At 42.9% G+C, this 24,988-nt stretch overlaps 1 protein-coding gene across 3 annotated transcripts in view; it reads right to left on the bottom strand.

The window, feature by feature from the left end:
* Window positions 1–862: 862 nt before the first annotated feature.
* Window positions 863–24,988, bottom strand: part of GLRX3 (glutaredoxin 3) — a 33,025-nt gene continuing 8,899 nt past the window's right edge. For all 3 annotated transcript variants that reach the window (XM_027596300.2, XM_027596301.2, XM_027596303.2), the window contains 9 exons: window positions 18,580–18,654; window positions 17,639–17,840; window positions 12,120–12,292; window positions 11,343–11,404; window positions 9,002–9,059; window positions 7,289–7,341; window positions 4,368–4,407; window positions 4,182–4,274; window positions 863–1,105 (listed from right to left, as the gene is read on the bottom strand). In XM_027596300.2, coding sequence (XP_027452101.1) covers window positions 1,055–1,105; window positions 4,182–4,274; window positions 4,368–4,407; window positions 7,289–7,341; window positions 9,002–9,059; window positions 11,343–11,404; window positions 12,120–12,292; window positions 17,639–17,840; window positions 18,580–18,654 — 807 coding nt within the window. In that variant the 3' untranslated portion in view covers window positions 863–1,054. The remainder of the gene's footprint in view (window positions 1,106–4,181; window positions 4,275–4,367; window positions 4,408–7,288; window positions 7,342–9,001; window positions 9,060–11,342; window positions 11,405–12,119; window positions 12,293–17,638; window positions 17,841–18,579; window positions 18,655–24,988) is intronic.

The following is a 24,988-nucleotide window of genomic DNA, read 5'->3' as shown; positions in this document are numbered from 1 at the left end:
CTCCTGCACACAATCAAACGAAGCAAGGGGACAGCCGGGTGCTCGAGCCCCGGTGAGAGGCTAACGTCCCTCTGGTTTCTCATGGAAACTGCTGACTTTTGCACCCCTTTCCTTACTCTACTGCCAGACACTTCTGTGGAGCCTCAACCGCCCAGAACAACAAGCTGGGAGAACCTAACGAGGGGAACATGTGTCATGGGCACTTAAGTCTAAGAACTGTGGAGGTGAATTCAGCCACAGGCTTAAAGTGCACCCAACAAAGGCCTAATGGGGCAACTATTTTTTAAACGTGTGAGATTCGGGATCAAAACTACTATTGAAATTTTCATGGACCTCAGGATGTTCTCAGCCTATGTAAGAGCTAAATCAGTGCTTTCGATAGAATGATTAAAATAAATTGTGGTGCATAACACACACTGACAGCACCCTCATGCCTGGTTCTGCTCCGTCGTGAAGGGCGTGAGGGCAGGAACACACTCAGGAGAGCCCATCTTCCTCTGAGCTGCCGCTTGCTAACACGCCCCTGGTACCTTCTGAAACGAGTCTCTGAATCTGCTGAGCCCTATGTCGCCTCTGCAATCTCACCAAAGCCACGCGCAGGGATGCGGTCAGAAACACATTTTCAGTTGAATTTTTCCAAGCTGTAAAGAGATCTTTGGCCATTGAGGGGAGCCACTGGTTTGGTATATGAGCTGTTCTAAATATGATTGTGGATTTCAGACGCCATCAACCTTCTGCATCTTCTGAAGCCTGCCTATTTCTTAGCTGCTACAAGGTGCCCACAGAGTATGAAAAAGAAATTTAAAGTAGGTTAATTACTATATATTCAACATCACTATAAAAAAGAGTTTTACATGAGTACTTTTAATTGGATTTGAAGATGTTTATTGCATTCTGGTTTGATGAAAAACAAACAAAACATACATGTATTTAGCACGAGCTGGTGGGATACACCGAGCCTAACTGGGTGCGCAGCAGTCTGAGAACGGAGTCGTGAGCGGCCCCGCCGTGATGAAGGTTTCCTGCAGCAGTCAGGCACCAAGCGTAACAGTCCCTAGTTCTCTCCTTTCAGCACTGGCAGCAGCTCACCATTGTCTCTCAGTTCCTAACAACAAAAACAGAAAGCAAAAATAACATGTATGCATAGAGATGAAAAATAGAAACCTCCGAACCATCCCAGATTGCACCCGAATCCAAGAACCAGAAGAAATACTAGACTGGAATAAAACTCCAGTCTACCAATACACTGAAACCAAATATCACGCCATAAAAACTGAGTGCACTATCAGATTACAAAATTGAAGTTAAAAGGCATTCAGAAACCAAGACTGTTCAGCATTAACGCACTCAACAATTAGAGCCTCCTATCTAAACAGCAATAAATAGGGGGGAGAACTGTGAGTAACGTGCAAACACAAATGTGGAAAAAAGCAGCAACGTGCTGTTCGAGTCCACACAAGTGCGATGCACATGACAGCCGCAGCCCCACAGGCAGCACACGGGATCACAATTTCAACCCAGCCTGGGAAGGCCACAGTACTAGTACAAAGTGTACACGGAAAGGCCAAAAACCTCTAAAAACACATAAAAATCCAGAAATATTTTCTCCTATCTTTCAAATTTAAAATTTGGAACACAGCTATCAAATTTAAAAGGTGACAATAAATGATAACTGAGATTTTCTAGTTTGAGATAAACATTTAATTTGATGTTAGTTTTCAGGTTATTACTAAGCAGCATGAACATCAATTAATAAAACCACTGAAATCCATTTCACCGCCTCTCTGGTTAAACCCTAACAGGTGTGATCCCGTCATACAAACTCAGACAACGCTCAGTGACGTCTTGGGATCTCCTACCATCGATCCGCTAACAAGCAGACATCCGACGCACAAAAGGAGCAGGCAGGACTTTTCTGACGCATGACCGGGAGGGGAGGAGGCCATGCGGCTCATGGTGAGGCCTGGCAGCCCGCAGGTGGCATCCGGGCGCCACAGCTTTCCTAGTTGTGGCGTCACAGACGGCTCACCTGACTTCTCTCCATCGGTGTCCCCTCATCTCAGGGCGCTGTGAGGATGGCCTAAGCACAGGGGCAGCGTGGCCGGCCCATGGTGGGACCCTCGTCACCAGCACTAGCATGAGCCGACCTGATCTAAACATTGCCACTCTCTGAACAAACAATCTCCAGGGTTGAAGCAGGCACTGACTACTACAAATTAGCTGCCGTTCTTCTCAGCTCACTAGACTGACTCAGTTGTCGAATCACTGGGTAACTTCTTTATTCAACCATTCAACAAAAAAGGCTCTCAGTGATCTTAAAGGCCAGCCAGAATTAACCCAAGTGGAACATCACTGATGTTTCCAGTGAACTAAAGATGAAGAACTGAACTCTGCAGGAAACAGACCAAAGTGGCAACCTAACTGTCCCCGGCTATCTTCTTGGGGGAAAACATTACCAGCATCACACCTTTCCAAATGCGTGTTTTTAGCAGGTGAACAAGAAGAGTCCTCTAACATCCCGTTACAGACCTACAACGAAGTTGCCCGTGAAGCTCAGCTTTAGAATTAAATGAGACTGATTGATTGTTATCTTCTCCAGAGTTAGCAATGGCTCAGGTACAGGCTATAAAACACTCACACAATACAGGCTCAGGAGTGTTTGGGCTTTGAAGACTGTCTGGGTCTTAAACAAATAAAAAGTATATATAACGTAACAAATGCAGATGTATTTTTGTTACTTCCGGGCTATTCAAGAGCTACTATGTGAAACCTTGTTTTCTCCTCAAGGAATGAGACACTTTACAAGGAAAACTGCCTCTCTGTGTCCTGAGAAGTGTGAAGTCAAACAGGGAACACTGCGGCAGCTAAGAGCTGCGTGGGGGAATAGCCAATGAGCAGCCTCTGCAGGGAAGGACACTCATGCCAGTGCTGACGAGACGACCAGCCCACAGAGCTGGGGTCACTCAGCACTGGGCTTGAGTCCTCTCACGATATGAAAATAGGAGCTAAAACTTACTTTAAAACATAACTAGAAGCAGTGCTACTTACTACTTGCTTTCCACTTATGAAGTCAAACATGTGCCCAGAGAGAAAGTTCTCCAAGCAGCAAGGCAAGAGGAAGGCCGGCCCGAGCACTGGACATTGGAGCAGCCCCACCTTCCATGGAGGCCCGTGCTTCCCGAGTGGAGCCTGACGTTCCTCCTCAGGCCCCGTCCTGGCCCCGCCCACTGCCCCCCTCCTCCAACACCAGGGTGCCTGGCTGGGCTGGAGGCTTGGAGGGAGTGGCTAAGAAAGAGAACCATGGTGCTATTGGGCGGGTGTGCCTGGAGAAAAGTCATGCCCGCTGAAAATTCCCTGAGAGTTTATGGAAAGTAAACCAAAGAAGTTAATCATCAAAGATGTATTCTCCAAACATGCTTACAACCTGACAGACCTAACCGAGCTGCAGCATCTGAGACCAGAGGTGGACCTGGAGATGGCCCCCCGCAGTCTCCCTCTGTTCTGGGGACCGGGGACCGTGGGCTCAGATCTGTCACACAGCTGGCAGGCCAGGCAGCACTGGGTGTCAGGCCTGCCCCCGGCCTGGTCCTCTCCACTCCACCACGCCAAGTGCACACAGGCAAAATCACAGAACACGAGAAATAATACAAAATAAATATAAAAGGACAGAATAACTTCAGGAGCAGGAGTAAAACATTTCTATAAACGATTCAGAAACAAGAGGGGCCCCGAAGGACGCAGAAAACATGTTAAGTATGGAACATGCCAGCTATCCAAAGCAGAACGGATGAGAAAAAGAAAAGCTAAAAACAAGGAAGACTTAGCAAAGTGGGAGTAAAAATCAAATTTTGAGCTTGGCCATAATCAGAGCATCTCAGAATGCCAAGTGACAGTTTGGCCCTTAGCGGGCAGTCCCTCCGGAGATGAAGGAGGTCGTGCAGAAGGCCCCACAGTAGGGGGATGATCTGACTGGCTCAGGGAAGGGGTGAGAACAATCTGATCCACCAGGGGCAGTGAGAGGACACGGTACTACAGACACAGAAATGGCAACACAAGGTCAGAAGTGACTAGACAGGAGGCCACTCAAAGAAGCCCCATAGTTACTGTTCAGTATAAAATGATGATTTTCAAACATGCCAACATTTTCCATCTTTAGGATACCAGACGAATTCCGACCTTACCTTAACAATATCCAGACCTCCAACGAGCTCCCCTTTCACATACAGCTGAGGGTACGTGGGCCAATTTGAATAAGTTTTTAACCCCTGCCGAACCTACGGAAACAACAGGAACTCTGAAACCTTACTATAAGACCCTAATGAGTAAAACTAAAGCAAATGACGAGAAACATAAAATACAGAACTTACTTCTTCATCCTCCAATATATCAAATGTCTCGTATTCAACACTACAAAAAGGAGAAAACATTTTAATGGGAAATAGTTTTATTAAACAAAAAATTGTAAAACCTACTTTGTGTTTTAAAAACAGTCAAGAAAAGTTAACAGTTTTGTTGCTACTGACATTTATGATGAAAAATGGAAATGACTTTACTTTTCAATCTGTCAGGTACCCCACAGAACAAGTCAGCCCAAGATACAAATTTATCTGGATTTTTCTCTAGACAATATTGGGTTAGAGAGGGGTCGTCACACTTTGTCTCAAAGGGCAAGACAGTCAACATGTGGGCTCTGTAGGCCACGGTCTGCTGCAGATGCTCTACCCAGCTGCACAGCACAGAAGGAGCCTGACAAGGCAGACATGAGGAGGTGTGGCTGTGCACCAATAAAACTTCATTTACAGAAGTCGGCGGCCAACTGCAGTGTGCCAACCCGCAGATTAGACTTGTATCCAAAGTTCACCTAAGTCTGTCCTTAATACTGCGTTTCCAGCCCTCATCCCTGGGGCTGCTGCCTCTGACCTACTAGAAGCTGCTCAGGGAGCAGGAAGGAGCAGCTCTGAGGCCCATGGACACCCAGGGACACCCACAGCTGGACCGGAGGCTTGCTAGCAGGACAACTACACTGCCAACAAACGCCACCTTACGGAGCTGTGCTTCCCCCCCACATGAAAACAAGCTGATTTCAGAGCACACGTGCTGTTCTCGATATGCATAAACCAGTGAGAGTGGTGTGGCTTCATGCTGCATAATGAACACCATTTGTATAATGAACGCAAAATCACTGCATGGAAACCGAACCACCACATGTACTCGGAAGGATGTCACTATCAGGTGTGATCAAGGAATTAGTATGAATGTCAGACTGATTCCCACAGGGAGACTGTGGAATAGGTAAAGTCCCAAAAACTGGCCAAAGAAAATGCCACATGTAAAAAATAAATTTCAGTTTTCATAAAACCAAAACCACCTTCATAGGGAAATCTTATTCACTTAGTAAACAAGTTTCCAAGAAAATTGTCCATGGTGCAGAAAACAGTCAAAAAAAAAATAAGATGACAGGATAAATCACCAACTACCAAAAAGCAATGTCTGAAAGAGAAAAAAAAAATATTAAAAAAAAAAAAAAAGACCCAATGGAAGTCTCCCTTCAAGGTGAGCTAAAGGAAGCAGATCCTAATCAGAACAGTGTGATAAAAATAGTAAGTTACAGAGCCATCTATGAGGGACCTAGGACGTCCTGGGCCTGAGTATATGTAGGTGTGTGCATGTAGTCACGATGGCCAATGCATCTCTGAACAGTTCTTGTAAAGAGATGCGTTGGCCATTCACACCTCAATGGACACTTGGCACACAGCCCCTCGAGGCATGTGTCGCTAGACCAGTGAAGGAAAGTGTAAAAGTGGAGGGGCAGGAATACAAAGCCAGCAGTTTTTTCTCCACAGACTGATGGCTCTCAGCAAGATCACAGTCTGTTCAAGCTAAAGAGTCCTGCTCATCGCAAGTCTGCAGCTGAGAGGGCTCCATCTCCAAAGAAGCCCCTCTGCTGGGCGCCTGGGTGGCTCAGTTGGTTAAGCGACTGCCTTCGGCTCAGGTCATGATCCTGGAGTCCCGGGATCGAGTCCCACATCGGGCTCCCTGCTCAGCGGGGGGTCTGCTTCTCCCTCTGACCCTCTTCCCTCTCGTGCTCTCTGTCTCTCATTCTCTCTCTCTCAAATAAATAAATAAAATCTTTAAAAAAAAAAAAAAAAAAAAAAAAAAAAAAAAAAGAAGCCCCTCTGCTCTGGGATAACAGGGACTTGCAAATCCAAACAGCATTAGACAGATGGGGGCAGAAAGCAACATTATGGAGACCTTCCACCAAACACATGGGCTGAGACAGCCCAATGCTGCGCTGTTCTGGCCTCACAACCTTGCAGAGGGACACACTGTCACGAGGGACAGGCAGACTGAGCGTACCACGCCAGGGAGCTGTGACAGAGGGAAGATGGGGAAAGGGGGCCGTAAAAGCTGACGACCAGAACCAAGCCGGCCTCCCCAACATCCTCGGGCAGGGTGAGCAAGGGGCAGGCAGGAGACCAGACTACAAAAGACTCTATAGACTCTCCTCTGTAAAATGTCACAATCTGCTTTTGAAATCAATCATTTTGCTTTTTATGTCCCTAGAGTTGTATTTAACATGTGCTACTCAACTACTTTCAACCCTGCCCATAAATATCTAAATATTTCAAAGATTACCTTCCCCATAACTGCATAAGTTTCATTAATCTTTTTAAAGCTACGGCTAGGATACTTATAATATTAAAAAGAAGCTATGGTGAGATAAGAAATAAGAAAAAAAAAAAAAAAAGCCAAAACATTTGATAAACTCTACAGAACATGGGTGAAGTATCTCCAAACAAGTGGTTTTGTTTTTAACCAGAAAAATCAACGCAGTTTTCTTAGCTGGCAGCGTCGCCGCTGAGCAGATCAAAAGCATGAACACAGCCATTTAATTTCCCCCACTTCTCAGATGCACATAACGACCTCCACATGTGCTCTAGCCATTTCATAAACTGTTTAGAAATGAGAATATTTTTGTAAGGAAAATTAAAAGCCTCTGATACACTTTCCTTAAAATATCTTAACGCATCTCAGTTAAGGACTTTCTTCTGGGAAAGTAGACAAATAGTTATTTTAATGATCGCCTTCTAAGAAGCTCCTTTATGTTACCGATCGGTTGACACTGGCCAGAAAATCCTATTGAGGTCTCAGTTAAAGCATTCACAAAACACTGTAGCAAAAATAAAAAAAATATATGGATTTAGATGTAACAACTGACAGGCATCAGTGGCAGAACCGAAGAGTTGGAATTTCTTAAACACACCATTTGAAATCAGGATTTACGTACCCAGTATTATTTAGTATTTCCAGAATTTGTTTGCTGAATCCACATTTTGCTTCCTAAATTTATAAAAAGAAAAAAAGAAATGAGTAAAGATGTATTACATTTTCTACACAGGCCCCCGGCATGGTCCCACGGAACATCGCTCACCAGGATGGCACGGACCCGCCACAGTGCACTTCAGGCTCTGACCACCAGAGAGGACACCAGTCCTGGAACCTGACAAGCTCTATGGTCAAACGTTCCTCTGAGTGGAACCTCGACGCTCCACAGAGTTCAGTTCCTTCTCCATTTCACTCTCACAGATGACCTCAACTCACCTAACCTTTTTGCAAGGATTGGGATCACATCTTCCTGTTCCCAACTAAATAGTCACTCCCATTTTTTAAAATTTATCTTTACATTACAGAGCACTGACTTTTTTTTTGAGGTTATGGCACTGATACATTTTTGTCAGGCCCCAAATCTCAGCAATCCCATGGGAAAAGACCAGGCACCACACGAACTTCTTAACAGCACACATGATTCTGCTCCCAAGACGTATCAATACTGGCTGGGCTTCCAGAAAAAACTGTGTTTTGAGAATAAAAATCTGCTTTAAATAATCACCAAGAAAACATAAAAAGATAACTTTATCCTACTAAGAAGTATTAATTCCTCTATTTTGTTTTAATAAAATTAGTGAGCCAGTCGAAGAATCTAGGCCCTAACCTAGTGACCCCCATATGCTGAACCCTTTATTACCAGCTCCCTAGTCATCACCTTCACTACAACAGTTACACTGACTAGTTACGCGAACTAGTTGGTTTCACTGTATCAGTTATATTAACTCTGACACTAGTTATCGCAACCTCATTCTCAATGACTCATGAGGCGCACCGTCCATTCACACATGGTGCAGTGAAGCCAGGGAGGTCAAGCAGGCGGCCCACAGGCCTGGGCAGCGCCAGGGCCCGGGGGAACGTAAATGGTCATCTCCATTCCATCAGCCTCACCTCTCAGGGCTTTAGCCTCCCCTGCTCCCAAACAGACCACACTGTCCCCCCGTGCCCACCTCCGTAACTGGCTGAGAATAAAGAAAGGTAAGAGAACCCCGTGTCTAGAGATCTCTGTTCTAGTCCAAATATAAATGGTCATCAGTTTTGCTCAAGCTGTTGGAGGGAGTGATCTATCAAACTTGATATTCAAAATGATGCCAACCAATATGTACCTTCAACCAAAAAGCTACAGGAACCATCCCATTATAAATAAGAACTGCCAAACTATTTCACCATTCATCAAACGGTACTGACCACACACAATGCTGTGGGGTTTATTTCTCCATTGCTGACTTCTTAAAGGGTGATCTAGGGCTGCACACCCCAAGAGCTTCGAGGCTCCCTGTACTCGGGAAGTATCTGGACCAAGCTGCCCACTACAGGAACCCAACAGCCTGGAATGGTGCCAGGACAGCAACTTACAGAACCAGGACAGAGTGAACAGTGTTGACCAAGTTTGGCAGCGGAAAGAAATGCACCCCACTGAGATGCTGATGATAAAGTCAAGCAAAATGCAGATTACTTTGTTTGATCTCCATAAGCACCAATTAAGGCCTGGATAACTTCCTGATGCCACTACAGCTTCATTAGCCACAGCTAGGAAAAAAGATTTAAGTGTCCCCTTGTTGCAGATGTTAACATCAAAAGAAATTACAAATAAAACCATTTTTGAGTTCTTTACCTGTTTGTTTCCTTTCATAAAGAGCATCACAGAAGCTTTATTTGTCAGTACTTTGAGCCTAAAGAGAGAAAATTGATATAAAATGGCTCAGCTCAATTATTAAACACCACTTTTGCTCCGCTTCAGGAGTAACATGCATATTTGAGGGATAGCAGGATGATAGTTCACAGCTCTGAGTGGCATTAAACAAGCAAATGCATTGACATTTTCCTTTATTTCATTCCCTCCCTGAGCCACCATAAAACACAATATGGCTTTTAAGGCAATGAATGTTCCTTCGAGTTGCAATTCAAGCCCATCAACTCACAGCACTAAAAAAATAATAATAACTAACTCAGTAAGGAATTGTTCGAGAAGGGGCCTGTCTAGGGAGCCCACCCACAATTTCCAAAACCAGATCTTGTGTGCTCCCTTCTCCACCACGAGGCCACACACAGCTCCACACTCCCTGGCGTCCACAAGGTCACTCTGGGAGGGGAAGTGCTCAGGGCTGCAACACCAGCCACCAGCAGCTGCTCAAATCAAACGCTCCCATCCTAACTTTGTCTCCCACTTTCTGCAAGATTTCACACCCCGTGCTCTCACTTGCTGTCAAGGGCGCCCGCCGTCTGTGTCTAGCCTAAGGTCCAGTCACCCATCTCAGAACAGTCCGTGTCATGAGAATGGGCTGAAGACCCTCTGAGCCCCATGGTGGTCACATCACCGGATCCTCCTCCCACTGGTGCTCTGCGTCACTCACAGCTCAACACCTCCTCAGAGAACAAAGTTATCACAAATGAAACACACAACTCATGCTCACAGCTAAGTCCTGTCCACTTCAGAGAGAGGATGCTGGGCTGATTCTCAGAAAAAGAAGAATGTGGTGCTGATCATCATCCATCACCTACAGTAACCCAACAATCTGGATCCAGGAAACCCAGATATGTCCCTCCGTCCCACATGCAGAGACATCGCCAGACCCGGAACTCAGGCTCTGGCTCTCTGCACTCTGGCAGCACTTTAAAGGATCACTCAAAATACAATGAATACAGATCTCTACAGAATCTCTCTGTAACTAGCCAGTTAAATTGTGGTGTCTGAGGCCACAGGAAATAGACACAGCACACTAGGAAGGAGAGAGCAGATGTGATGAAGACAGGGACACAAACGATAGCAAGAGTGTATTCAACAGAGAAAAATGGACTGAAAGCAGATGCAAGCACACACCAAGCACAGAGGACTTTGGAGGCCGCACGGCCTCCATGAGCCACCCAGGGGATACAGCAAAGAATGCAACTGGGGGCACGCCTGGGCGGCTCAGCTGGTTGAGCATCTGACTCTTAATTTCGGCTCAGGTCATGATCTCAGGGTCGTGAGATCGAGCCCCGCATCAGGCTCTCCATTCAGTGCACAGCCTGCATGAGATTCTCTCTCCCTCTGCCCCTCCCCCAAGAACGCAACTGGAGGCGCAGAGTCACAAGGGACTAGGAGCATCACTGTCCTATCAAAAAGGCAGGAAAGGGTACAAATCATTTGAGAAAATGTGGCACTTACAGGTCAGCTGGACATATACGGGATGCTATTTATTAATCAAGGACAGATAAATGAGGTGTTTATTATTAAACAATTTTAGAAATTCTCAAAATGCTGAATAGCAAGAAAATTACAAGAGAAACTTTCACCTCACGGACTCAAGCCCCAACTACGAAAGGCTGATACGCTGATGTATTTCAAAATAAATTCTTCTTTAAACCTCTACATTAATTCAAATTTATTACAATAAAAATCCCTTTAAGCCTCCCTACAGACCAAAGTCCAAAATTTCCATAAGATAAAATCTTTAAAAGCTGATTGAGATCCTTCGTAAAACAAAGACCAATTTTACAGCTCCAAAATCTCCTTGAATTCTAAGTTACCGTGATTAGAAAAGCAGTGTGATAGCCCGAAGTGTTTACACACATACCACACACACAGCCTGCACTCCTCACCCGAGGCACCCCTCACGCTCAGTGTTCTGACAATGCCGAGCAGGAACTGCTACTTGAGGACCAGGACTGCTGGATCCCGGCTCAGAAACAGAGAGAAAGAGTAAAACTGAGTCATGCCACTGAGAAAATGATATTTCTATAAAAACAAAGAATATCCTCCACGTAATCATTAATTTGGTGTAAAAACTTCCCCAGTGCAAATGAGACCTTCCCAAGTTTGCATGGCTAATCTGACTGCAAACAACACAATTATGACCTTGGCACACAAAAACAAATCCCTGATTTCTATATGGAAAGAGTAATGCAAAAACCAAGAATTAAATATTTTTAAGGTACTAAATGGTAGACGATTTGAAACTCTTAAAAACACTTACCTTTCCTCTAATTTGGGAGCTTTAGGGCAAATTGTATCTAGTTCATCAGATGCTTCAAGCTCCTGAAATCAACACGTATGTAAGTTTAAGAAAATACTGACAACATAAAATAAATCAATCAGAGAAAGACATGTATCATATGACCTCACTGATATGAGGAATTCTTAATCTCAGGAAACAGACTGAGGGTTGCCGGAGTGGGGGTGCGATGGGAGGGATGGGGTGGCTGGGTGATGGACATTGGGGAGGGTATGTGCTATGGTGAACGCTGTGAATTGTGCAAGACTGTTGAATCACAGATCTGTACCTCTGAAACAAATAATGCAATATGTATTAAGAAAAAAAAGAGGAAGAAGATGGCAGGAGGGGAAGAATGAAGGGGAGTAAGTCGGAGGGGGAGACGAACCATGAGAGATGATGGACTCTGAAAAACAAACTGAGGGTTCTAGAGGGGAGGGGGTGGGGGGATGGGCTAGCCTGGTGATGGGTATTAAAGAGGGCCCGTTCTGCGTGGAGCCCTGGGTGGTATGCACAAACAATGAATCATGGAACACTGCATCACACACACACAAAAAATATTCACAACATAAATCTCCTTGGTTGTATGGTATTACAGAGTATCGAGCATCTCATCAGAAATACTTCATATATATTCCAGGTTCATTTTTGTAAATGCAGAGATTCTTAAGGAATTTACACTCTAAATTCATTACTGTACTTAGAAAAGTGTGTTCTAAATGAAAATTCTTTACAAGGCGCAGACTTCTCAGTTCTAACCTTAATTATGTCAAGTCCTCCTATGAGCTCTCCAGAAACATAGAGCTGGGGGTAGGTGGGCCAGTTGGAGTAGGTTTTGAGGCCCTGACGAACTTCTGCGTCGGAGAAGACATCAAAACTGCCAAACTGAATACTATGTTTGTTAAGGATTTCCACCATCTGCTTGCTGAAACCTGCGTAAGAAAAGGAAAATCAAGAACTTAGCTTCTCTCTCATAGCCGTGATTTCATATTCCTTCACAGCACGCATTAGCTACTGACCGTAGAGTCTGCCTCTGTTTCGCCCGTGACCTACTCAGTACACCTACACAGCACGTAAAGAGAAAACAAATTCCAAGAACCCCTTATCTGGCGTTGGGCTATACCACGCGTTCAAGTACGGCTTAGCATTTAGCACACTCGTGAGTCTAAAAAAGTCTGTGTATATTTATCAATGTTCCTCTTAATACTAGGCACATTTTTTGTTGTAGGAGAAACAATGCTGGCCAGAAAGCCCTGGCACCTGCGCCATCCAGCCCGGAGACGAACAGTTGAGCCCTGGACAGGCCCCCTCCCCTCCCTGCACTTCCCCATCCATCAGGGGACTGACCCGGATGCCCCAGACAGTCCCTCCCAGCTCTGCTGTCTGTGAATCTCTAAGAATCACCACTGGATGGAGGAAAAGCCCCAGAGCGGCCATCATCAGCCACTCCTTGCGCACACAGACTGGAAACCCGACTGTTTGGTTTCTGTTGCCTTCTATCAGGTCTGTGCGCTCGGTCTAGCACTTCTCTGTCTTTTGCCATCTCTAATAGAATAAATTAAAAGTCAAGGAGGAATGTGTTCTTTCAGTCGAAACTGGTACATTGAATTTCAAAGCTGTCTTCTCTGTTGTTATATAGGCACTGTCAAGAGACTGACAGTGTTCCTTCTCATCTGGTACCGTAACTTGACAGTCTCTTTTTTAAAACTATTTACATTCCCTAAAGTATGTAATGTGATTTTTTTTACTGCACTGTAGTGACAATCTCATGTTCCATGATTTTATTATACTTTTGTGACACATTTTTGTCCTGTACTTTTTTGACATCATTTTCTGATTACGACATTAGTACTGAAGTGTAAGAGTGTGAATATCAGTCTTTTATAAATCTATTAGTCTTGTCTGAAAAGAGGATATTTTTCTTTCCATAAGCTAATTCTTCCCAATTGTTTGTCAATACTTTGTACCACTCCACTCTCACATTCCATCCTTCTTTTCAAACACAGTCATAATTCACTGGAAAATGACCTATTCTTCAGGTGCAGAATTCCTGCAGGATTTCACGGCATCAGCATTTTGAAATAAAATCAAATCATAAAATTCAGTATAAGATTAATTGCAAGAATAGGCTTCACCTGATGCCATGCAAAAGCACCTTTACTCTTAAAACCTGGATGTATTACTGAGCTCCAGACATTTTTCAGATCTACAGTTTATTGAGATAAAGCACTGGTATTTCTTTGTACAGCATATAAGTTGCTTTTCCTACAACTCAAGTGTTAAGTTCATGTACAGCCTGAAGTAAAACACTGATTCTGAAATTTTTTTCATTCATCTGGGAGTTCATTAGTAAACAGCTAACGGCTGATTGCTGATGGTTATTCTGCTGCCAATATATTAACTCATTTCTACTGTAACTGGCTGAGGAAAAGCTTTCTTTTAGCTTTAGGCAATTACATGCAGACTAGAAAGATTGATGGGTAATGTTTCATTTTTAAGGGTTAAAGTGGCAGACTGGAAATGTTATGCTTAAGGATAAAATAGTGAGAAGGCTTCCTTCTAATAACACAATATTTACACTATTTTTTTTAAGAAAAATGCATGCATGCACTAAAAATGTTTACAAGTGGAAAAACCACGTATAGCGGCTACAGAACCAGCATTTCGGTCTGCAGTCGTTTGTACTCATGACAGGAGGCATGAATAGTACACCTAACTGGGCCATTTCATCACTATCTAGTCACAATAAAACCCTGAAGCCCACTTATGAACCAACGATGCTTGTGTCTGATTTAAAAAGAAAAACCCGCTAAGACAGACTTTTACTGCAGAAGAAATGTCTGTCCCGCGGTTCAAATACCCTTTGCTTTGCTAAAAGCTTTAACTGAAATGGATACAAGAATTCCCAAATAACTTAATTAACCTGCATGTTCGAGGATTTAACATTCTGTTTAAAAAGATGGACATCTCAGTGCTTCTTGAAAATCTGCCTAAAACATGAGAGTCATCTCTCCTGTCCTCCTGAGGAACACAGAGTAAGGATAATCTAATTCTTTGATGACAGACACCCTATCAACGTGTCAGGCTCGTAACACATGACACACTTCTGCCGGGAGAGCCCAAAAGTGAAAGCTACGAAGACAGAGTGTGAAGTGTGCAAGGGTCAGGCTGAGACCCAGCGGGCTCCACGGCAGACCCTGAAATGGCTTTCAGGGTTTCCTTGAGAGAAAACTTAATGTTACTCACTCGTGGCTTTTGATTAATTGAAATCAAGGTGGGGGCCAGCTAATCAAAAATCACCATAGCTCCACTTCACAACAGGAGCCCAAGGGGAATACTGGGTGCTACTAACGGCAGGGCCTTCCAAGGGAATTCTGTACAAAATATGGAAATACCAGCCAGTCGCTTTCATGAGCACGAATGGCCACTGCTTTTATAAAGGAGGCTTTGCCTACACCCCGTCTCTGAGGTGCCAACACAGCAAAACCTCTTTTCCACTAAGTAGCTCAGAAAGGAAGCAGGTGAAAGTCAAGTATGCTCCTACGTAAGAGAACAGTTTAAAGGTGCAGACAGTGTGTGTAACAGGGCACCACAGGAGGGGAAACAGAGCCAGAGGTGTGTCAGTGAAGGAAGTGGCAGGGCACAGCCACAGCAAAAAATACCTTCTACTTGATCCTTCCTTAAGATCCTTAAGTAAGTATTTTTTTAAAGAATACCTACATTCTAAAATAATCTATTTACCGTATGTCACATATTTACTATATCTGACAGAAAGACATGCTGTTACAGAAATCAAGATATCAGAAAACAGAAAAGCCTGTTAAAAATGTACTTTTAAAAATCATAAAGAATAGGGGCACCTGGGTGGCTCAGTCAGTTTAGTGCCCGACTCATGATTTGGGCACTGGTCATGATCTCGGGGTCGTGGAATCAGGCCCCCGAGTCGGGCTCCACGCTCAGCAGGGGGGTCTGCTTGAGATCCTCTCTTCCCCTCCCCCCGACTCAATCTCTCACTCTCTCTCTAAAACACATAAATAAAATCTTTTTAAAAAATTACATGGGCACCTGGGTGGTTCAGATGGTTAGGCATCTGCCTTCGGCTCAGGTTGTGATCCCGGAGTCCTGGGATCGAGCCCCACGTCGGGCTCCTAGCTCAGCAGGGAGCCTGCTTCTCCCTCTCCCTCTGTCTCTCCCCCAGCTCATGCTCTCTCTCTCTCTCTCTCTCTCTGTATCTCTGTGTCGCAAATGATTAAAATCTTAAAAAAAAATAAAATAAAATAAAAAAATACAAAGAATAAAAAAGTACTTGTTTGGAATGAAACTAACTGTTAAATTATATATATCTAAAAATCTCTTTTGAATTCCTTAATTATATCTTTTATTATCTAAATGTCTATAATACTGTGTTTTTCAGATTGTTCTGACATGTTGTAAAGCTTCTTTTTTATTCTACCTTGTTATTTATAGTCTTCTAAATGCCAGTTAACATACAAATGGCTAGAAATACATTATAAATTAAGTCTAATAAAAAGGTAAGCAGGAAAATGACTATTTCTAAGTGTAATTCTAACTTACTTGAATAATCATACAACATCTGATCTGAAAAGGATCTCCAAGACTGACTCTAACCCCACCACCACCAAAGGAAGGACTGAGTGCAGAGGGAGGGTTACTGACCTGTACCTACATCACCAGGGCAGGAGCATAAGGTGGTGTCGGGATGCGACTCACCTGCCATGACATCTGGCTACCATGCTTCCCCGTGCACCACCTCCCCTCTGCTGCCTTAGCACCCCTTCCCAAGCTGCACTTTGGAAACCTGCCAGTCTTGTTAGGTTCTCATTCAGAAAGGAGTAAGAGAATGCTCCTGTTCCATCCCAAAGAAGAGAGTATTCTATTGGTTTTACTGTAGGCTTACTGCGTAGAACCCTTCCTACAGGTTCATCCACATGTGACAACAGTTCACCCACACTTCAGATTGCAAGGAAGGCCCTGAATAAAACCCATCAGACTCATGTTGTAAGTCCCTGTTCTCAGGTCACCACAGAAAGTACCAGAAATGATTTTCCTGCCTGATGGGAGAAAGGAAACCAGGCGTAACCACTATTAAAAACAAACCACCACAACCGAGGTGGGCTGTTGCTATCTGGAGTTAACTCTAGTAGAGACCAAGTTAGTTTTTCAACATATAAATAGCAGGCATTATCTGACATGTAAATACTAGCAAGGATATTTTTCAAGTAGAACTGAGAGAAAAAGGAACCGTTTCTTTACCTTTTTAAGACAGGACTTAACATGAAACTTTATTTTTTAAAACTAGACTTTCATAATCTAATATGTAATTTGCTAACCATATAGGGAAGAATTTACAATTAAATTTACACTGGAAGCTAGGTTATTTTTATAAAGTCACACTGGACATGCAGTAATCATATCAATAGCACACTCCATTTTACTTGGATACACTGCGTATCTTAATAAACTCCCTCCTGTATAGTTGAAACAAATACTCTCAGATTCTCAACAGCAGCATCAAGAGGCATTAAATGCTCAATTATGAAGCATAATAATGTTGTACTAGGCATAGTAAAAAGAAAATAACATAAACCCAATACCAGAGGGGCCAAATAAACTCTAAAACTCACTTAAGGACAAAATTACAAGCATATATGTACAGAAAATAAGAGTGACTATAAGCCACAGAACTCAGAATCTTTCAATTATTAGCACCTATAAACAATAGGTGAACACTGCAGTCACATAATTCGACGTTGGGACAAGAAGGAAGGCAAAAGCACAGGGGGAGACACAGGAACGCCACCAAAATTCTGTAAATTTTTAAACTGCTGAATCTGGACTACATGAATCAAGAGAGACTGCCAAGAAAGACAGGAAACTGTTAATAGCAAAATGAACTGAGCAGACAAAAGCCCATTCAGGTGACAGCAATGTGATAGCTGGAACCTAATCCCAACTCCACTCCGAGGTGACCTGAGCAGACTCCCCCTCTTTGGGTACTTATGTATATAAAACAAAAATCTTCAGATGATTTCTAAGATGCCTCTGGGTTCCAACATTCTCTGCGTGTGTGGTGCAACCTAATTCTCATCACCTCACGACAGAATGCCAGTGGGACTTAGGACCTTCCTGATTTTCTAAAGGTATCTCAACACAAGTGTAAGAGGAACGGACAGCAGGAACAGAGATGGGCACCTAGTTGCACCCCACACTGGTGAAGCACCCGTTCTGTCTGCGTCCTTGTCAAAGCAGCTTCTTACCGCAGCGCGGCTCCTGAGGAGTTCCTTTCATAAACAACATGCAAGGGGCAGCATGAGTTAATTTCTTCAGGCGAAGGTTGAGATCTTCTTTAGGATGCTCGTTACCACTGGGTGGGAAGGAGCCGCTAGATGCATGGCGCTGAACTTTTTTGGTCAACTCTGGGGCATGTGCACCATCTAATCGGTCAATTTTCTGAGAATTCTGAAGTTAAAAAAGTTGTTTAGAATATGTGTGGCATTCTTTCATCATCCCTTTTAAGATCCAAAATTTTAACAAGTATGAACTCATAGCTCTGGCCAATTTGTAAAGGGGTCAACACTATTTAAGATATGTTTTTAAAAACCTGATTACCAATTGCCCGATGCATCTCAATTTTAGAAATACGTAATGGTCTTCTTTGTTTCCCTTTTTGGGAACACACTAGGAAAACATCGCTATACCTCAAACTCAAACCAGATCAGCGTCTAACCAAAAAAAGAAAAGATTTCCCCACCCTCATGGGGATGAATCTATTACTAAGTATAAATGCGGTATTGGTGGGGAACCGTGGTAACACTCAGGGGTGCCCTAAAGCACAGATTTGCACCTGCTTCCTAAGAGAGTCATTAATCAAACCAGGACCAGCCACATGTTCCATTACACCCAGGCACATGCCCTAAGCAATCAACTTTTACCCCACTCAGGGAACATTTTGGGTCTATAACCAAGTATCCGGATTATTGTCTAGAAGCCCCAACTCTGATTGCCCATGACACTTCTGCAGGATCCCCAGGCCAAGCTTCGGCATCAGTGCAAACAAGGAGACTATGAGAAGACAGGGCAAAGCCAGGAACAACCAAGTGCCAAATGTTCAGGGATCAGGGGAGAGGGTAAAGGAACCAAGACAGAGCCCCATGGCCCACGACAGAAGCAGGATCTCTTGGGCCATCTTTATCCTTACCTTGAAAAACAGAAAGGTGGGAACAGAACTAATTTCATATTTTTCAGATACTTCAGGAACGGCTTCAGCTTCCAACTTTAAGATAAAAGAATTTAAAGCTTGATTATAAAAAGGTCCTTTCTTACTACTTCAATATGTAAATCAGCTTCACATGCATCATCCCTTCAAGTAGTTGATGTTTTTAAAAAGTATGGTACAAAAGTTTATGACACATTTACATTTAAATGAGACTCACTGGGCTGGCGTGTCATCCACTGAGTCTGCAGTGTCAAAACAGGTTCAGAGGTTTTTATTTTGTTGCACATTTCAAAAGATGCCTGGAGGCTGTGAATAAAATTTTTGGTGCACTAGTGACCTAGTAAATTTTCAATCATATGCAGCTACTACTATATTGAAATCCATAAATCACTGACCCCAGTTATGTCATGATTACAGTGTTTATTTTCTGCCCACAGCAATTCTTGCTGTTTGCTCTATTGACTAATTTCAAGAGGCAGTACATCATGACTGACAGTTGTAGCCTTCTGCAAATTATGAAGCAAAAAGGAGTATTTCTTCAATAAACTATTGATGTCTGATAAATTTTACCGTTAACTCCTGCAGGGCCGCTGGACACTAAGCAGATATCTTGCTAGGTTATTTGCTCCTGGGTCTATTCATACATTTAAATGCATTTTAAATAAGATGACTGCATTCTGCTTGATAATTTCCTTGAGGCCCCTCAACCAGATATAATGTGCTATGTGACATACGAATTTTAAACGTATTTAATAACTCAGTTTCTAAATAATTAGAACACAACTCCCGTAAGCTATTTATGTAGGACTTTGTAAACCATACACTTTGAGAAAAACCGAGACGTAATATTATATCCTTCCCTCATAGGACTGTCAATTTAATATAAACTTTTTAAAACCAATAAAAATCTGTATTCACATTATACCTGTAGGAAATAAAATTTATTGATAAATTATATTGTTAAAAGATTTAAAAATATATATCCTGTATTTTTCCAGGAATGAAGGATTTCCACTGGGCTTGAAACACTATTTTTATCTAGCGCTTTCCCCGATCCGGTATCTATCTATCCAAATGAACCCTGATGGTAAGTGGCAGGCAGAGTCATTTGTCTTTGGTTTGTGTCTTCCATCTCATATATTTCTTGGGTGCTCTTTTCCTACTTTATTTTTTTTTCTTTAAAACACCCTTTTGAAACAATTACTTTCATTTTTCAAAATGTACTAGGTGAAAATCATATACATTTTAAATCAACACCAACTGTCCAATAAACCTGAAAAAAATGAGGAAAAGAAAAAGCATTTGGAGAGAGCTATTTAGAACACACTTTTTAAAAGTTTTTAAAACTTTTGTGCTGCTTTTTTTCATACAATTGCACACTCAGACCAAAGAGGAACAGAAAGGGCAATGATTAAGGCAGTTCATTATTTTCTCTCTTTCAAATAATCTCTCAAGTGCCCACCACACGTGGGCATTGGATTAGGCTCAGTTACGATCCCTATCTTTGGTACTACTGGATTCTAACAGCAAAATAAGACAAATTTTAAAAGGGGGCAATACTAAGAAAGAAAAAAAAAAAAAAACCTACAAGATAATAGTCTTAAGCCAAACCAGGAAGCATCTGGACTCAAAAACACAGTCCTCTGTGTGGCCAAAAGTTGACCTCTTCTCATGTTCCTGCTGGTTTCCAACAGTCTCCCTTAATGACAACTCTTCCAGGAAGCAAACAATCCTCTTGAAATTCCTAAAGCCTGGAAGATCACCACATGCACCTCTTGCAAAACAGCTCCCAGGAAGACGAGATCTTAGTAAGACAAAGGCAGTGGTTGACAGACAAATCCTCCCGAGCACTGGCCAGGAGCGCCACTGAAGGCAAACCCATTCCCCCAGAACAAGGGTATCTGAGTCCTAAAACCTTTGCACATTGAAATTCTTTGGGAACATTTTTATTGGATGTAAAACAACATGACAGTTCTATCAATAAAAATAGAAAATACTGAAAACCGATCTGCATTCAGAAAAGACCAAAGATGATCAGTAAGAGCGATCTTTCATGGAAAGCCTACCCTGTGCCACAAACCATGAGAGGCCCTTTGCAGACAATGGCCTAAACTACTTAAAACCCGGAAAGGTGGGTAGTATATAATCAACTCAAACTTACAGGTGGCTAAGTAAAGATGTAACTTGTCCAAAGATACATAGTTAATAAGTAGTAGAGCTGAGAAACAAACCCAAATTTGTTTGACTATAAAACCTGTTTTTTCACTATACTGTGGTATACTTTTTCTACTGTATCAATCAAAAAGAAAGATTAAATTTCAAAGATAGGATTTATACATGACTTTATCAACCACCAAACATGAACATTTCCAGAATGGAATCTCAGACAGAATGAATGCCTTTGGTGGGAACCACTTGCTTGCTGAACCATGACTCTCGAAGTCAGACCCTTCCCCTGAAGTGTGCTGCATGTCTGTGGAGTGGGGTGAAGAGAGGCAGGGAAGTGTTACCACAGCAAGGTAAATCCAGAGGTAGGGAATTCACTCTCTCCAGGGTCACCAAAGACCACTACGACAGTAATGGCTAACAGCTATGATTAATCTAGGCCAGACACTGTTCTAAGTGCATTTTGTGTACTGACTCATTTAATCTGCCCGATAATGGATGCTGTTATCACACCTGACTTCAGGAGAAACTGGAACTTAACGAGGTTAGGTAAGTCAGCCAAGATTACAACACTGGTGGAGCAGGGCAGTGTGGCTCCAAGCTGCACTCTACACTACCACGCTGCCATTTCAGCAAATCCAATGGCTACCCCTCTTTCCTCATTTTACTGACCTTTCAGTATCATCAGTGTGACCACACCCACCTTCTCGAGATACCACCTTCTCGACATACCACCTTCTCGACAAGCCTTCACTTGGCTTCCCGATTTTTCTTTTTCCCCAATTCTGAGACTCAGTCTCTCTGGCTTCTTACTTCACATCTGGCCAACCTCTACATGGCTGGCACATCCCAGGACTTGATGCTGAGTGCACTTCTCTTATTTATGCTCATTCTCCCTGAGTGGTCTCATCCAACCCTGTGGCTCTAAGTAACACCAATACGGCCACAATGCCCGAGTTAATATCCATGCCAGACCTTCCCCCCATCACCTCCAAGCTACACACTCAACACCTGCACTCCGATCTCTACTAGGTATCTCCCACTAAACCTGTTCCTCCCCAGGGCATCTTGATCTCTATAATCCATCCAGAGGATCAGATCAAAAAGGAGACAATTTTGATTAATCCATTTCCCTCACCGGACATCCACTCCATCAACAGGTCCTCCAGGTTCCCCCTCCAAAATATAAGCCAAATCAGACGATGGCATCATCTCGATGCTCCCTCTCCACTAGAGTCCAAGGCATCTCTAACCTCGCCTGTGAAATAGCCTCCTAATGAGTGTACTTGCTTCTAGTCTGCATCCTTTCTCCCCCACCCCACTTCAAACCACTCCCCACAGGACAGCTGGAGGAATCAACTTAACAAGAGAAATCCAATTGTGTGTCACTTCCACTGCACTCAAAATAATACCCAAACTCGGGGCACCTGGGTGGCTCAGTTGGCTGAGCCAACTGGCTGAGCCTTCGGCTCATGTCAGGATCCCAGTGTCCTGGGATCGAGCCCCACATCGGGCTCCCTGCTCAGCAGGGAGCCTGCTTCTCCCTCTCTCTCTGCCTGCCTGTCTGCCTACTTGTGATCTCTCTCTCTGTCAAATAAATAAACAAAATCTTAAAAAAACAGTAATAATACCCAAACTCTTCCAGTGCCCACAGGGTCATCTGGCTGTTGCCTCCCTCTCCAACCTCTTGCCAGAACCTCTCCTCCTTCACTAGCTCCACTGGCCTTCTGCCAGCCCTCTGGCAGTGTTCACTTGCTGATCCACAGCCTAAAAGTTCATCCCCAGCTCTCCCAATGACAATTCCTTTTCACTTTCCAGCCTTCCCTGACCAGACACACCTCTCCAGCCCAACCCGAATAAAGTAGCCACCCGCCGCCAAGTCCTCCTCTTCTACCACCTATTTCTTTCTTTTCAGAACTTACTACGATGTGAAATTACCTTGGTAATATGTGACTCGATGACCCTACTGTTCTATACCCCCAGTGACTAGCATAATGGTGGCATATAAATGTTAGATAGATAGATTCTGACACAATACTGAACAATGCTGGTCACTACTGCTAAGCCTACAATGGGAATGACCGCTGGCCAGGGTGGCCCTGAGAACAATTAAACCTTACATTCAGAGACATCTTGTTAAACTTCATTAAGAGGCTTCCTTCTAACTCTGTGACATGATCTAAAAGGAAAATTTTTCATAATCAAATTCTTTATCCAAATAGGTATTTAATGTTTTTGGTAGCTTTTTAAAAGACCTTTGCCAAACTTAGCCCAGGAATGGCTAATAAACTTTGTTAATTATTAGTATTTTTTTATTATCAAGACAGCATAAATAAAAACTAGGATATTTTTAAGATTTAGCTTCTACTTGAATTATCTGAGAGGCATTTATAGAGCTCCCCCAAAATGGAATCCTACACACGTTCTCTTTAAGTGCCATTATTACTATCATTAGTATCATGCCAGGTACCTAGCTACACAGCTGGTCGTTCCCTTCTGGAGATTGCCCTGCATTGTCTGTTTTCACAAGCTAATTGTACAGACATTTAGAATGAGACATTTCTATAACCATATAGAAATTATCTATACTGATTATATAGACCCTTAGAAATTAAATACTATGAACTGTATTTTAAGATGCTTACACATTCAAGAATAAATCAAACTAAAACAATTCCTATTTTTTGAGAATCAAAAAATACAAATTTAAATACATAACTCCTTCTATACCTTTGCCTTCATACCTGAAGTTACAATGGACATAATAAAATGCAAGTACAGCAGGTACTATACAAACAAGATCACTACAAAATGAAAACACAGTGGTACACACCTCACCAACCAGGTGGCCCGATAAGCCTGACTTTGAGAATTTATGTACTAAAGTGCATTATAAGGTAAAATGATTACCACAGCCTAACTGGATCAGAATACCAAGCTGGAAGAGGGGTGGGGGAGGCTGACATAGAGGGTGGGAGCCACCTACACAAAGGAAAGCCATAAAAAAAATGAAAACAAGGTAAGGTAAAGGTCCCTATTTCAAGTATCCCACCGTCTAGTCAAGAAGCCAATCAAGGGGCACCTGAGTAGGTCAGTTGGTTGGGTGTCCCACTCTTGATTTTGGCTCACATCACAATCTCAGGGTTGTGAGATCAAGCCCCACGTTGGGCTCCATGCTGGACATGGAATCGGCTTGGGATTCTCTCTCTCCCTCCCCCTCTGCCCCCCCCAAGTGCTCTCTCTCTCTTTAAAAAAAAAAAGAAAAAAAAACAGCCAATCAAAACAGGAAATTAAATGACAGAACAGACAAAAACACAAGATATTCTCTAAAAGTTGAACCAATGGCACAAAGTTTGGAGATGAAAGAAAAAAAAGCCACAGGAGTACACAGGAAACTTCATATAAAATGGATTTGAATTGAATCATCATGTTGTATGCCTAAACATACAACCTCCATTTGAAGAAAAATAAATAATAAATTTAATAATAAAAAACAAACTGGATAAAAATTTCAATAATCAAATCAGAATAAAATCAAATGTAATGTAAAAATGGACAGCCACTCCTATAAAAAAATGAGTTTGATCTGGACCTCAAACAGAACTGACAGTCCCCAACTTCCCACCACAAAGAGTCCTGTGCTCCTCTTCCTCCTCCCTACCTTGCCACCAGACACTAGACCTTGAAAGATTCTATCTCTCAAACAAGTGATTAAATGATAAATGCGTTTTCCCACTTTAGTTAAAGATAAAGTGTTAACAAACTGACTTAATGTAATCTGAAAAGGGCATGTAACATTTTAATTAGCCATTTAATTTTATTCTGAACAAATGTTAAGTTTTCAATAAGACTTTTAGCAATAAAAATAACTTGTGTGGGCGCCTGGGTGGCTCAGTTGGTTAAGCAACTGCCTTCGGCTCAGGTCATGATCCTGGAGTTCCGGGATCGAGTCCCACATCAGGCTCCCCACTCAGCGGGGAGTCTGCTTCTCCCTCTGACCCTCTTCCCTCTCGTGCTCTCTATCTCCCATTCTCTGTCTCTCAAATAAATAAATAAAATCTTTAAAAAAAAAAAAAAAGAATAACTTGTGTATCTCCCCTAAGCCCTTGGAGGCAGGCAAACCTCCGCGTGGGGCCCAGAGCCTCACGTAGGTCTAGACAGGGTGGCCAGCGCAGGAGAGGGCCACCCTGCAAGGCACAGGCATAGACGTGGTGCCAAGAAGCAT

This window comes from Zalophus californianus, chromosome 15, assembly GCF_009762305.2.
Source record: "Zalophus californianus isolate mZalCal1 chromosome 15, mZalCal1.pri.v2, whole genome shotgun sequence".
NCBI lineage: Eukaryota > Metazoa > Chordata > Mammalia > Carnivora > Otariidae > Zalophus > Zalophus californianus.
The sequence above is the reverse complement of the archived record's forward strand: the minus strand, read 5'-3'. Positions and strand labels throughout refer to the sequence as shown.